The 16018-nt window shown below is 46.6% G+C and overlaps 1 protein-coding gene across 3 annotated transcripts in view; it reads right to left on the bottom strand.

Annotated features, from left to right (window-relative positions):
- The window catches only part of CLPTM1L (CLPTM1 like), a 269603-nt gene that overhangs the window by 70261 nt on the left and 183324 nt on the right, over positions 1-16018 (bottom strand). For all 3 annotated transcript variants that reach the window (XM_063922687.1, XM_063922689.1, XM_063922688.1), the window contains exon 10: positions 11850-11953. In XM_063922687.1, coding sequence (XP_063778757.1) covers positions 11850-11953 — 104 coding nt within the window. The remainder of the gene's footprint in view (positions 1-11849; positions 11954-16018) is intronic.

Raw genomic sequence — 16018 nt, 5'->3', positions numbered from 1 at the left:
GAGAAGTCTGTAGCCACCAAAGGAGGGAGATCCTGGCTCTTGGCAACTGACGGATCCTCTGGTGCATGTGAAGATGCGATCTGGACTATTTGTCCAATAGATCTAGTTGGAAGGGCCTCACATGAAACCTTCCATACTGAAGCGCCTCGTAAGAGGCCACCATTTTCCCCAGAAGGCGAATGCACAGATGCACCGAGATCCGGGTTGGCTTCAGGACAGCCCAAACCATCGACTAGATTACCATAGCCTTTTCCAAGGGAAGGAACACTCTCTGGGACTCTGTGTCCAGTATCATTCCCAGGAAAGGAAGCCTCTGTGTTGGTTCCAGGTGAGATTTTGGTAGGTTCAGAATCCACCCGTGATCCAGGAGTAGTCTGGTTGAGAGGCCAATGCTGTCCAACAACTGCTCCCTGGATGGTGCCTTTATCAGAAGATCGTCCAGGTACGGAATTATGTTCACTCCCTGATTGTGGAGTAGAAACATCATCTCTGCCATCACTTTGGTGAACACTCTCGGTGCCATGAGACCAAATGGCAGGGACTGGAACTGGTAGTGACAGTTCTGCAGTGCAAATCGTAGATGAGCCTCATGAGGCGGCCAGATTGGAATGTGTAGGTACGCATCCTTGAAATCCAGAGGCACTAGGCGCTCCTCCAGACCTGAGATCACCGCTCTCAGAGACTCAATCTTGAATTTGAACACTCGTAAGAATGGGTTCAACGACTTGAGGTTCAGTATCGGCCTCACCGAACCGTCCGGTTTCGGTACTACAAACAAGTTGTAATAGAACCCCGTGTTTTGCAGATGAGGTGGAACTGGAACAATGACCTGGGTCTGTACCAGTTTTTGAATGGCATCCTGTAAAGTTATACTTGCCTCTTGTGAAACTGGTAAGCCTGATTTGAAGAATCTGTAAGGTGGGAGCTCCTGGAACTCCAGCCTGTAGCCCTGGGAAAGAAGATCTATGACCCAGGGATCCTGGCACGATGTTGTCCAGATGTGACTGAAGAATTTTAGTTGGGCTCCCACCTGCCAGTCTTCCAGGCATCTTGGTCCACCGTCAAGCTGAAGGTTTTGAGGAAGCAGAGCTTGAGCCCTGTTCCTGTGAACCGTCAGTTGCTGGTTTGTGTGGTTTACCTCTAGCGCAGGCATGCCCAAACTGCAGCCCTCCAGCTGTTGTGAAACTACATATCCCAGCATGCCCTAACACAGTTTTGCTGTCAGTGAATGCTAAAGCTGTGTCAGGGTATGCTGGGATGTGTAGTTTCTCAACAGTTGGAGGGCCGCAGTTTGGACATGCCTGCTCTAGCGTCTCTGGTGGCGGTAGAAGAACCTCTGGGCTTGCCCCTAAACTTGGCAGTCCGAAAGGACTGTAAATTGGGTCCTGAGTAGGTCTTCCTAGCTGGGGGAGCTGCAGAAGGTATGTGGACTTACCCGCAGAAGCTTTGCAGATCCATTTTTTATTATTTGTTATTATTATTATTAACAGTTTCTTATATAGCGCAGCAAATTCCGTTGCGCTTCACAATTGGAAGTAACAATGATATAACAAAACAATGATATAACAAAACTGGGTAATAACAAACAGTCATAGAGGTAGGGGTGCCCTGCTCGCAAGCTTACAATCTATTTGTCTAGTTCATCTCCAAATAAGGCCTCACCTGTGAAAGGTAGGCCTTCCACGACTTTTCTGGAGTCCGCATCAGCCGTCCACTGGCGTAGCCATAGACTCCTGCGTGCAGACACTGCCAGAGCTGTAGTGCGTGCATTAAGCAAGCCTATTTATTTCACAGAGTCCTGTATATGTTGCAGGAGCAAAACAATCTCCCCTTGAGGTAAGGTATCAAACCCCTCAATTAAGTTACCCGACCATTTAGCAATGGCTCACGTAATCCACCCACATGCTATAGTGGGTCTCTGGGCCACCCTCGCAGCTGTATACAAAGATTTGAGCATAGTCTCAATCTTGCGGTCAGCCGCATCTTTGAGGGAGGCTGCACCCGGGACAGGCAGTACAATTATCCGTGAGAGCTGGATACATTCACTATTGGTGGATTTTCCCATTTTTTCCTAACCTCAGGAGGAAACGGAAAGGATGAAAATAACCGTTTAGGGTTTTGAAATTTCTTATCAGGATTAACCCTTGGTTCTTCAAACAGGGTATTTAATTCCTTTTGACACAGAAAAAGTGGCTGAGGATTTCTTTTTTTTATTAAAATAAGATTCCTCACTTCACTCTGTCACCTTATCAGGGATATTCAGAACATCTCTGATAGCTTCTATAAGAGCCTCTATTCCCTGCGACATAGTACCCTCTCCCACCTCTGACTCCACCTCACCCTCCTCCATGTCTGACCCTTCATCATCCAAGTCAGACTGCAGGATATGAGCCAAAGTGCGTTTTTGCGGAAAAATGACAGGGAACTGAGACGCTGGTCTGGGTACTGAGTCTTGTTTCATAAACTCATAGATTGTCATAAGTAATGCGTCTCTTTCTCATTCCGAAATAACTTAGTAGAGATTGTGGAAATCATTCCCCTAATGGAGTCCAGCCATGCTGCTTCTGCCCCACTAGCCTGGGAAGGGTCACTACATTGAGTACATACTAGTGAACCCCCTGGTGAAGAGGAACACTGTGTTTTACATGAAACACACTCTTTGCCTGACATACTGTATAGTGACAGCACACACACACACACACACACACACACACACACACACACACACACAGGAAAAGGTTACATGCACAATTAACCTACAAAGAGCCCTTCCAGGGAAACACAGAGGGAGTATGGAATCAGTACATGGCGCCCTTAATGCTAATGCCAAGTTTAACCGGGTCACAGACTATGTACCTAGATTAGGGACTTAGTACACTAACAATCGCTCCCCCCCCCTGCTATGACCCCCTGGTACCGCTGAGGTAATCTGGCGTCTCTCCGGAGGAGCTGCGTATCCCTTTCAGTCAGCGTCTGTGTCAGCTACAGAGGGAAAATGGCGCTGATGAGCTGCTGGTTCTGCTCATAGTGGAGCCCTGCCCCTTCAATGGCGCACGGTCTTCCCGTACTTTTTTATGCTGGCTGTATGTGTCCTGTGCATAAAATGCAGACAGACTCCTTTTATGGCTATGTTGCCATTCTGGGTACGGTGTCCGCTGTTCTGCGTCTGTGTCCATACTCCATACACAGCGGGAGACGCAGTCTGCCCCATTTAGAAGCTGTGTGTCTCCGTACCCTTATGACGCCATAATGGCCGGCAACCCGCTAACTGGGACGCCGGCTCAGTACTCATCACTCTTCACTTTGCTGGCTCTGTTAGGGGTGGCGGCGTGCTGCTGGAATGCACGCTCGCCATGGTGGGGCTTGCGAATAGTTCCCTCAGGAGCTAGTGTCCTGTCAGTGGGGAACGGGACCATTAACCCTGTGAGAGGTTGAGCCACTCTCCCCCCTAAGTCCGACGAAGCAGGCAGGCTGGTGCCATCCAGTCCTGCCTGAAAATAACATTTTCTAAACTGAGTATGGTAGGAGGGGCATAGAGGGAGGAGCCAGCACACACTATCAATTTCTTAAAGTGCCAATGGCTTCTAGTGGACCAGTCTATGCCCCATGGTACTAAATGGATTCCCAGTATCCCCTAGGATGCAAGAGAAAAACAGGCAAAGCTCCTGTGCCTGATGGCCTTCCAGTGGCCTATTACAACAAATTCCAATATATTTCACTTCACCATCTTTGTATAATATTGAACAGATTCCTTAAGGGTCAGCCACTCCCCACTCATACATTAGAAGCATGTATCATTATAATCCACAAGCCTGGCGAGGATCCTAATATGTGCTCTAGCTATAGGCCCATTTCTCTCTTGAATAATGCCATTAAATTGTTTTCTAACGTTTTAGCGGAGAGGATAAATGCTTACACATGCAGATGGGCTTCATCACAGGCCAACAAGCAGGAGATAACGCAAGGAGGACGAATAATCTTGTACATATTATTAATAAACACAAAACACACTCTCCTTCTCTCATTAGATGCAGAGAAGGTGTTTGACAGTATTTTATGGCCTTTCATATTCAGCATCCTGCGTAATTTTGGCGTGGGAGGAAGCAGTCTCACTGGGATCTGAGCACTGTACTGTAATCCAATGGCTAGGATGCGTGTGAATGGCAGGGACTAAGACTGTTTTACAATTAGTTAACGGCAACAGGCATGGGTGTCCCTTATTTTTCATTTTTGCTTTTGCTTCTGTCTAGAAGTGCTTTGGGTGGCGGCAGGGGCCTTCCCGATTTACAGAATTATTATGCGACTCATTTGAGCCAGGCACTCACCTGGTTCTCTTCTTCACTAGCTTATCCTGAGTACAGATAGAAACGAATGATGCCAAGTTGTCGTCACTAACTTTCATTTATCATACCAACTCCTTCAGGAAGTGAGGTCCAGGTTTCTAACCCGGCTACTAATTTCACTGGCTCTATTTGGTTCCTCTGCAACTGTCATTTTGACCTCACCTCCAATCCCTGCCCCCTTACCCCGCTCTGGGATAACCTGGACTTCCCACCAGGTTCCTTGGCTGCCTGTTCATATTCCTGGCGCTAGTTTCCTGTCCATCCTAGAGTCGTTATGGACCTCATTGAGGGGACATCCTGGTGTTCCTTAGATTCTCTCTCAGAAATACCATTTCTCAACCTGTCTTTTTTAAATATTTCAATTAAGTCCCTATATAAACTCATTGCCTAGACCTTCTATCTTTAGATAGCTATCAGCCCTTGAGAGGTTATATTATCATTCGCCAATGAAACAGGACATTTTCTCCATCTTCTATAACATGCTACAGTCCCTCTGGTACAGACCCTATTCTTCCACATGAAAGTCACTGGGAGAAAGATTTGACCCCCCCCCCCCCCACCGGGACAGGATGCATGCCGGATCATGACAAAATGTTGCTCGGTCATCCATTTCTCCCTTGATTAAAGAAAACTGGTATAAAATATATACTAGGTGGTATCTGGTGCCCTCTAGACTGAATAAAATCTACCCATTGCTCTTCTTTATGCTGGTGGAGTTGTGTTCAGAAGGGGGATTTCCTCCATATATGATGGATATGCCCAAAGATCTGCCCATACTGGGCCAGTATTCAGTCCCTTTTGAGAGAGATTTTCCAAACTTAGGTTACCTTTAGCCCATGGACAGCCTTGTTAGGGCTTCCGGTCCCAAGTTTTAGTGCTTCTTCAAATAAACTTGATCTTCATGCTGCCAGAGAGGTTCTGGCTAGGTGATGGAAATATTCCCCTTTACTAGTTTTTTTAAACTTATGATTATACAAAATACATCTGATCAGGACAGAGAAGAGAAACATCAGCAGATGTTCAGGACATCAAGAACATCAAGCAAAGAAACAATGGGGGTCATTCCGAGTTGTTCGCTCGGTAAATTTCTTCGCATCGCAGCGATTTTCCGCTCAGTGCGCATGCGCAATGTCCGCACTGCGCCAAGTAAATTTGCTATGCAGTTAGGAATTTTACTCACGGTTTTTTCTTCGTTCTGGTGATCGTAATGTGATTGACAGGAAGTGGGTGTTTCTGGGCGGAAACTGGACGTTTTATGGGTGTGTGTGAAAAAACGCTACCGTTTCTGGGAAAACGCGGGAGTGGCTGGAGAAACGGAGGAGTGGTTGGGCGAACGCTGGGTGTGTTTGTGACGTCAAACCAGGAACGACAAGCACTGAACTGATCGCACTGGCAGAGTAAGTCTCGAGTTACTCAGAAACTGCACAGAGATGTCTTATCGCAATATTGCGAATCTTTCGTTCGCAATTTTAAGTAGCTAAGATTCACTCCCAGTAGGCGGCGGCTTAGCGTGTGCAAAGCTGCTAAAAGCAGCTTGCGAGCGAACAACTCGGAATGACCCCCAATGATCAGGACATCGAGCAGAGAAACAATGGAGAAGTTGCCCAGTGGAGAAGTGGTCCATAGCAACCATGCTTTTCACTGCTTGATACATCAACCACTTAATAAGAATTCCTAAACAGATATGAAAAAACGTATATAAAAACAGTAGCCTATTAATAAGAAAATTAGAAAAAAAAGTTTAAAGAGAACTTGTATTAAACTCAGTATGTTTTGTCAAAGTTTTACATTTTACCACAGTATAAACAGCTATAAAGGCAAAGTAGTGCACGCCAAAAGAACACACACAAAAACTTAAAAATAAGATTTTACTTACCGATAAATCTATTTCTCGTAGTCCGTAGTGGATGCTGGGGACTCCGTCAGGACCATGGGGATTAGCGGCTCCGCAGGAGACAGGGCACAAAAATAAAGCTTTAGGATCAGGTGGTGTGCACTGGCTCCTCCCCCTATGACCCTCCTCCAAGCCTCAGTTAGGATACTGTGCCCGGACGAGCGTACACAATAAGGAAGGATTTTGAATCCCGGGTAAGACTCATACCAGCCACACCAATCACACCGTACAACTTGTGATCTGAACCCAGTTAACAGTATGACAACGTAGGAGCCTCTGAACAGACGGCTCACAACAATAATAACCCGATTTTTGTACCAATAACTATGTACAAGTATTGCAGACAATCCGCACTTGGGATGGGCGCCCAGCATCCACTACGGACTACGAGAAATAGATTTATCGGTAAGTAAAATCTTATTTTCTCTAACGTCCTAGTGGATGCTGGGGACTCCGTAAGGACCATGGGGATTATACCAAAGCTCCCAAACGGGCGGGAGAGTGCGGATGACTCTGCAGCACCGAATGAGAGAACTCCAGGTCCTCTTTAGCCAGGGTATCAAATTTGTAGAATTTTACAAACGTGTTCTCCCCCCGACCACGTAGCTGCTCGGCAGAGTTGTAATGCCGAGACCCCTCGGGCAGCCGCCCAGGATGAGCCCACCTTCCTTGTGGAATGGGCATTTACATATTTTGGCTGTGGCAGGCCTGCCACATAATGTGCAAGCTGAATTGTACTACACATCCAACTAGCAATCGTCTGCTTAGAAGCAAGAGCACCCAGTTTGTTGGGTGCATACAGGATAACAGCAAGTCAGTTTTCCTGACTCCAGCCGTCCTGGAAACCGATAATTTCAGGGCCCTGACAACATCTAGCAACTTGGAGTCCTCAAAGTCCCTAGTAGCCGCAGGTACCACAATAAGCTGGTTCAGGTGAAACGCCACCTTAGGGAGAAACTGGGGACGAGTCCGCAGCTCTGTCCCGTCCGAATGGACAATCAGATATGGGCTTTTGTGAGACAAAGCCGCCAATTCTGACACTCGCCTGGCCGAGGCCAGGGCCAACATCATGGTCACTTTCCATGTGAGATATTTCAAATCCACAGATTTGAGCGGTTTAAACCAATGTGATTTGAGGAATCCCAGCACTACGTTGAGATCCCACAGTGCCACAAAAGGGGGTTGTATATGCAGTACTCCCTTGACAAACTTCTGGACTTCAGGAACTGAAGCCAATTCTTTCTGGAAGAAAATCGACAGGGCCGAAATTTGAACCTTAATGGACCCCAATCTGAGGCCCATAGACACTCCTGTTTGCAGGAAATGCAGGAATCGACCGAGTTGAAATTTCTTCGTGGAGCCTTCCTGGCCTCACACCACGCAACATATTTTCGCCACATGTGGTGATAATGTTGTGCGGTCACGTCCTTCCTGGCTTTGACCATGGTAGGAAAGACCTCTTCCGGAATGCCTTTTTCCCTTAGGATCCGGCGTTCAACCGCCATGCCGTCAAACGCAGCCGCGGTAAGTCTTGGAACAGACATGGTACGTGCTGAAGCAAGTCCCTTCTTAGCGGCAGAGGTCATGAGTCCTCTGTGAGTATCTCTTGAAGTTCCGGGTACCAAGTCCTTCTTGGCCAATCCGGAGCCACGAGTATAGTTCTTACTCCTCTACGTCTTATAATTCTCAATACCTTGGGTATGAGAAGCAGAGGAGGAAACCCATACACCGACTGGTACGCCCACGGTGTTACCAGAACGTCCACAGCTATTGCCTGAAAGTCTCTTGACCTGGCGCAATACCTGTCCAGTTTTTTGTTCAGGCGGGACGCCATCATGTACACCTTTGGTCTTTCCCAACGGTTCACAATCATGTGGAAAACTTCCCGATGAAGTCCCCACTCTCCCGGGTGGAGGTCGTGCCTGCTGAGGAAGTCTGCTTCCCAGTTGTCCACTCCCGGAATGAACACTGCTGACAGTGCTATCACATGATTTTCCGCCCAGCGAAAAATCCTTGCAGTTTTTGCCATTGCCCTCCTGCTTCTTGTGCCGCCCTGTCTGTTTACGTGGGCGACTGCCGTGATGTTGTCCCACTGGATCAATACCGGCTGACCTTGAAGCAGAGGTCTTGCTAAGCTTAGAGCATTATAAATTGCCCTTAGCTCCAGTATATTTATGTGGAGAAAAGTCTCCAGACTTGATCACACTCCCTGGAAATTTTTTTTTTTTTCCCTGTGTGACTGCTCCCCAGCCTCTCAGGCTGGCCTCCGTGGTCACCAGCATTCAATCCTGAATGCCGAATCTGCGGCCCTCTTGAAGATGAGCACTCTGTAACCACCACAGGAGACACACCCTTGTCCTTGGAGATAGGGTTATCCGCTGATGCATCTGAAGATGCGATCCGGACCATTTGTCCAGCAGATCCCACTGAAAAGTTCTTGCGTGGAATCTGCCGAATGGAATCGCTTCGTAATAAGCCACCATTTTTCCCAGGACTCTTGTGCAATGATGCACTGACACTTTTCCTGGTTTTAGGAGGTTCCTGACTAGCTCGGATAACTCCCTGGCTTTCTCCTCCGGGAGAAACACCTTTTTCTGGACTGTGTCCAGAATCATCCCTAGGAACAGCAGACGTGTCGTCAGAAACAACTGCGGTTTTGGAATATTTAGAATCCACCCGTGCTGTCGTAGAACTACTTGAGATAGTGCTACTCCGACCTCCAACTGTTCTCTGGACCTTGCTCTTATCAGGAGGTCGTCCATTTTCTTCTAAGAAGAATCATCATTTCGGGCATTACCTTGGTAAAGACTCGGAGTGCCGTGGACAATCCAAACGGCAGCGTCTGAAACTGATAGTGACAGTTCTGTACCACGAACCTGAGATACCCTTGGTGAGAAGGGCAAATTGGGACATGGAGGTAAGCATCCCTGATGTCCCAGGACACCATATAGTCCCCTTCTTCCTGGTTCGCTATCACTGCTCTGAGTGACTCCATCTTGATTTGAACCTTTGTAAGTGTTCAAATATTTCAGATTTAGAATAGGTCTCACCGAGCCTTCTGGTTTCAGTACCACAATATAGTGTGGAATAATACCCCTTTCCTTGTTGTAGGAGGGGTACTTTGATTATCACCTGCTGGGAATACAGCTTGTGAATTGTTTCCAATACTGGCTCCCTGTCGGAGGGAGACGTTGGTAAAGCAGACTTCAGGAACCTGCGAGGGGAAACGTCTCGACTTTCCAATCTGTACCCCTGGGATACTACTTGTAGGATCCAGGGGTCCTGTACGGCTCCAGCGTCATGCTGAGAACTTGGCAGAAGCGGTGGAAGGCTTCTGTTCCTGGGAATGGGCTGCCTGCTGCAGTCTTCTTCCCTTTCCTCTATCCCTGGGCAGATATGCTTATGGGGACGAAAGGACTGAGGCTGAAAAGACGGTGTCTTTTTCTGCATAGATGTGACTTAGGGTAAAAACGGTGGATTTCCCAGCAGTTGCCGTGGCCACCAGGTCCGATGGACCGACCCCAAATAACTCCTCCCCTTTATACGGCAATACATCTTTGTGCCGTTTGGAATCTGCATCACCTGACCACTGTCGTGTCCATAAACATCTTTTGGCAGATATGGACATCGCACTTACTCTTGATGCCAGAGTGCAAATATCCCTCTGTGCATCTCGCATATATAGAAATGCATTCTTTAAATGCTCTATAGTAAATAAAATACTGTCCCTGTCAAGGGTATCAATATTTTCAGTCAGGGAATCCGACCAAGCCACCCCCGCGCTGCACATCCAGGCTGAGGCGATCGCTGGTCGCAGTATAACACCAGTATGTGTGTATATACTTTTTAGGATATTTTCCAGCCTCCTATCAGCTGGCTCCTTGAGGGCGGCCGTATCTGGAGACGGTACCGCCACTTGTTTTGATAAGCGTGTGAGCGCCTTATCCACCCTAAGGGGTGTTTCCCAACGCGCCCTAACTTCTGGCGGGAAAGGGTATACCGCCAATAATTTTCTATCGGGGGAACCCCGCGCCTCATCACACACTTCATTTAATTTATCTGATTCAGGAAAAACTATAGGTAGTTTTTCCACACCCCACATAATACCCTTTTTTGTGGTACTTGTAGTATCAGAAATATGTAACACCTCCTTCATTGCCCTTAACAAGTAACGTGTGGCCCTAAAGGAAAATACGTTTGTTTCTTCACCGTCGACACTGGAGTCAGTGTCCGTGTCTGTGTCGACCGACTGAGGTAAAATGGGCATTATAACGTCCCTGACGGTGTTTTAGACGCCTGGACAGATACTAATATGTTTGCCGGCCGTCTCATGTCGTCAACCGACTTGCAGCGTGTTGACATTATCACGTAATTCCTTAAATAAGCCATCTATTCCGGTGTCGACTCCCTAGAGAGTGACATCACCATTACAGGCAATTTGCTCCGCCTCCCAACATCGTCCTCATACATGTCGACACACACGTACCGACACACAGCACACACACAGGGAATGCTCTGATAGAGGACAGGACCCACTAGCCCTTTGGGGAGACAGAGGGAGAGTTTGCCAGCACACACCAAAAACGCTATAATTATACAGGGACAACCTTTATATAAGTGCTTTTCCCTTATAGCATTTTAATATATGTAATCATATCGCCAAATCAGTGCCCCCCCTCTCTGTTTTAATCCTGTTTCTGTAGTGCAGTGCAGGGGAGAGCCTGGGAGCCTTCCCACCAGCATTTCTGTGAGGGAAAATGGCGCTGTGTGCTGAGGAGAATAGGCCCAGCCCCCTTTTCGTCGGGCTTCTTCTCCCGTTTTTCTGAGACCTGGCAGGGGTTAAATACATCCATATAGCCCCCAGGGGCTATATGTGATGTATTTTTAGCCATAAAAAAGGTATTATACATTGCTGCCCAGGGCGCCCCCCCAGCGCCCTGCACCCTCCGTGACTGCTGTGTGAAGTGTGCTGACAACAATGGCGCACAGCTGCAGTGCTGTGCGCTACCTCAGGAAGACTGAAAAGTCTTCTGCCGCCTGCTTCTGGACCTCTTCCATCTTCGGCATCTGCAAGGGGGGTCGGCGGCGCGGCTCCTGGACGAACCCCAGGGTGAGACCTGTGTTCCGACTCCCTCTGGAGCTAATGGTGTCCAGTAGCCTAAGAAGCCAATCCATCCTGCACGCAGGTGAGTTCACTTCTCTCCCCAAAGTCCCTCGATGCAGTGAGCCTGTTGCCAGCAGGACTCACTGAAAATAAAAAACCTAAAAACTTTTTCTAAGCAGCTCTTTAGGAGAGCCACCTAGATTGCACCCTGCTCGGACGGGCACAAAAACCTAACTGAGGCTTGGAGGAGGGTCATAGGGGGAGGAGCCAGTGCACACCACCTGATCCTAAAGCTTTATTTTTGTGCCCTGTCTCCTGCGGAGCCGCTAATCCCCATGGTCCTGACGGAGTCCCCAGCATCCACTAGGACGTTAGAGAAAAAAGTTTTAAAAAAATGTTGATAACCCATGTTTCAAAATATTAAAACAAGAGTTTACACTAAAACATACACAGTCATTACTTACATTACTGTATGGGTTATATGATTACATTATATTTTTGAACTCACTTCTATTACAGCTCCAATGCCTGCTGGGATCAATACTAACAAACTGGTTTGTTCATCCAGAAGGAAAAGGAAGATTACGACAGTACTAAAGCATCGCCATAATACTGCAAAAGAAAGAAGAATGTATTTACAAATATACAAAGCAATACAACATTTTTGCAATTTTAATAAGTCCCCAGGATAGAACCATAACATTTAGGGTAACCACAAAGGAATGAAGGGTGGGACCGTAGTTTGTGCAAATGTTTTTCAATACAAAGATTTAACAGTAAGTATAAATATCATATTTCCTCTTACATCCTCCTTGGAGGACACTACTTACCTTTGGGCTTGGGGACATACCAAAGATAACCCAAGGAGGTCAGCAAAGCGAGTGAGATAAAAACAAAAGCAAACTACTTTGGAGACAGACCACCATACAATAATATTTTAGAAGTGTACACAGGAAATCTGCACCGCTAGGGCTTTATACCAAAACGACAAGGGGGCTTTTACCAACCTGAATGATCTGGTAATGAGGCCTTGAAAATTAACAGACAGAGACAAAATCCTGCTGGAACATAACCCGTAGCACCCAAACAATCCCTGACCATACTGTGGCACCTAATTCATGGCCATTCTAAGGGGCAAGAAGAACACAGATAACAGAAACTCACAAATAAGTAAAGCTCTGTCTCCTATGCTCATCCCAACCTTAACTGTAATTTTTCTCTCTATACTAGTATTTTTAAATCCCTGTTCAAACAAGCAGTAATTACTTCCATACTGGAAAAACTAAATTCTGATCCTCTCTCTCAAATTACCATCCCATTTCTCAGCTCTCATGCCCCTCCTGAGAGAGAGACTTGCCTACACTCGCCTCACACACTTTCTTAACTTACACAACTTATTGGACCCACTTCAGCCAGGCTTTCGTGCCTAACACTCCACATAAAGACAGCACTGACTAAGGTACTAAAGATCTGGTCACTGTTAAATCTAATGGCCATTACTAACTCATTATTCTCCTTGATCTCTCTGCTGCTTTTGACACGGCTGACCACTCTCTTCTCATAGAAACATGACAATCCCTAGATTTCCAGGGCACAGCCCTATCTTGGTTCTCAACTTATCTAATCGCTCTTTCAGTGCTGGTTTCTCAGAATCCACCGCCTCTTCACTACCTCTATCAGTTGAAATGCCAAAAGACTCAGGGCCCAATTCAGACCTGATCATAGATGTGCTAAATTTAGCACACCTACGATCACACAGACATGCGGGGGGACGCCCAGCACAGGGCTAGTCCGCCCCGCATGTCAGACCCGAATCCACCCCCCCCGCACAAGTACAAAAGCATCACACTGCGGCAATGCTTTTGTACTTTAGGAGTAGGTCCCTGCCAGCGCAGCCCTTGCGGGCTGGCAGGAGCTACTCTTCGCTGTGAACGTTGCAGCGGCTAATCGACCCTTTGGATTACTAGAGGACCGAGCTTCACCGGATGGTCCGTAAGTATAATTTTATTCCTTACAGGTACCCCATGGATTCTACTGGACAAGTGGACGTGATTCTCAGCGTGGGATGTAGGTAAGTATTGAGAATGTTGATTTATATACAGGGATGAAAGCTATACCTTAAACACACTTTAAATACACTTTACCATGGAGCCGCTGCAGCCGCTATACTTAATACACACTCTACGTACTCTTTACGCTATTAGCGTAAAGAGTCCTGTACTGTGTACGGACTTTGCGCACAAACGCCGCGCTGACGGTACAAAGTACACACAGCGCGTACACACCCAGAGATACACCGCAAACCCTTAACAGCTATGCAATGCGATAATAATACACTTTAAACCTTAGCAGGGAAAGGAAGACACGACACCAGATTGTAATTAAACTGCTGGGTTCCGACACCACAGCATATTATTACTAAAAGGGGGTTACAATATATACAATACAATACAACAGAATAATGGCTACAGTCAATGTTACATACTTGTTTGGATTTCGCCGCGCTACCCAGTCTGGTCCTCCGTCATCTAGATAGATAACTTTGTGAGTCTTGTGTCTGACCAGGCCTGCAGCAGGCTCTCTTTATACAATTCTTCCAAAACCTAACACAATGGATACTGTAATCTCTTTGTCGATTGGACACAGGGATGGTCATTTACAGTACAGGAGAGGTCATAGGTCGGTTTGAATAGGTGGGCGATGTCTGTTCCAACTGCTCTTGTGGGTGGTCTCCTCTGGATTCCCGCCGCATACATAATGTACAGTAAATACAGTTTATATCTATATTCTGCTCCTGCACATAACTATTCGCAGGAACATACGATCTTCTTCAAACCCACACCGGAATATTACCCTTACAATACCCTACGGCTGGAAACCAAACACCACCTTATAACCTTGTTCTGTCCCCTCCTATCCTGTGAAGGTGAATCCCTTTGTCCTGTTACCATTTAAACTGCTGTAACTTACTGATGTGGTGCAGGGAGACTATGTGTACATTGTGCATTCCATGCGTTCACAAACTCTATCGTAAATACCCATACCACACGCTAATGCGCAGGACCGCGGGAGCGACAATACGCAAATTGCGGATATGTGCACGCACGGCAGAATAAGTATGCGCACGAAGGCCATCTGTGTGTAGTTTGTACTTGATGTGTGTACTGCAATATTTTTCGACTTTGACAGTCCACCCTTTGGCAGTCACCAATAGCTGCCACTATCTAATCAATAAACAGAAAAATATCTACACAATATCTACAGAAGTTTGGATGGTCGGGGAAGAGTTGTAGGTGGGAAATATATGACCTAGTTGGATAGTAAAAAGCATGTATGTATGAATCCATGTCTGAGGGGCATGTATCATCGTGCCGTATATGTAATAAGCTTCGAGGTATTGCGAAGTATACATTAAATCCTTCTCATCCAGTATTAAAGGTCTGTAAATGGGCCAACAAACACTACCGAGCTCTTTTCGGTCTCTTGTTCCAACAAATGGGGTGCACATTTAGTTGATGATACATGGAGGGGGAAACATATGTGAGTGCTAGTATATGTGGATATCACCTGTCGACTATGTGTGCTGTTAACTGTAGGTTGCAGAGATGAAGATAAGACATATATATGAAAATACATTCACAAACATTTTGGGTAGGGCTGACGTCTTTTTCCGGATGGATGTATCTGGGCAGAGGGGGAGACAAAAGAAAAACGGATGAAAGAAACAGGCCATGGAATTCATTTGCAATCCTTATCATAACCCTGTCTCTATGGATGGGTCATAAATTAAATCTGCTGCTATAACAGCGCCCTCGCTCCTTAGACTCATCAGCGTTGTGCCGTGCTTGCGCTGCATTAGAATTCGAACACACCTAAATATCGAACCAATAATTATGACGACTCCCAGGATACAAAGGACAAACTTCCCAACACCCATAATGACATTCTGAGCCCACTCTCCTAAACCTGAGAACCATTTGCGTGGGTTCAACCATGAGACCCAGCCGGTCAGTTCATTACTCACAGTCGCTAAGGTAAGGTTGTGCATCCTCCTGAACTCCCACTTCAACTGCAAGATATCGTTCATCTTTTGATCGATGATCTCCGTGGGGGCGTCAGTGCTGTTCGTAATATACGTACAGCACTTCACACCATATTGAGTTGCCAGAGTAACACAGTACCCACCTGTAACGGCTGTGACATAATTAAGGACCATTCTGTGCTGAATCAGTTCCTTCTTGTAAGCTTGTAACTCCCTTCCCGTATACCTGAAGGTGTCGTCATACATCTCAGTGATATTATCTATCAAGTTCGCTAGCGCATGGATATACCTATAATTTATAGTTCCTCTGGCAGTACGGGTGATGTCTAATGCGAGAAGGAACTGAATCCCGGTGGATTCGTGGATCAAATCAGAGGCTGCGTGCTCTGCCCTATCTATGAGGTATCTCTTGATGATGTGTTCATAGTGAGTATGAGTATAAGGAGCCTGAGCACTGCAGTGAACATCTTTCATCTTATCATGGGTTATGGTCATGACCTCTGGCAGTACTCTCCCAATATAACACAATCCCTCTGAGCTCGGGGCAAGCCACTTGTACGCCTTCCTCCCACATATGAAATAGGCATCATCTGGGAGAACATAGGGGACAAAATATAACATCACCATATTACAAA

The sequence above is a fragment of the Pseudophryne corroboree genome, chromosome 5, assembly GCF_028390025.1.
Source record: "Pseudophryne corroboree isolate aPseCor3 chromosome 5, aPseCor3.hap2, whole genome shotgun sequence".
NCBI classification, from domain to species: Eukaryota; Metazoa; Chordata; class Amphibia; order Anura; family Myobatrachidae; genus Pseudophryne; species Pseudophryne corroboree.
The sequence above is the reverse complement of the archived record's forward strand: the minus strand, read 5'-3'. Positions and strand labels throughout refer to the sequence as shown.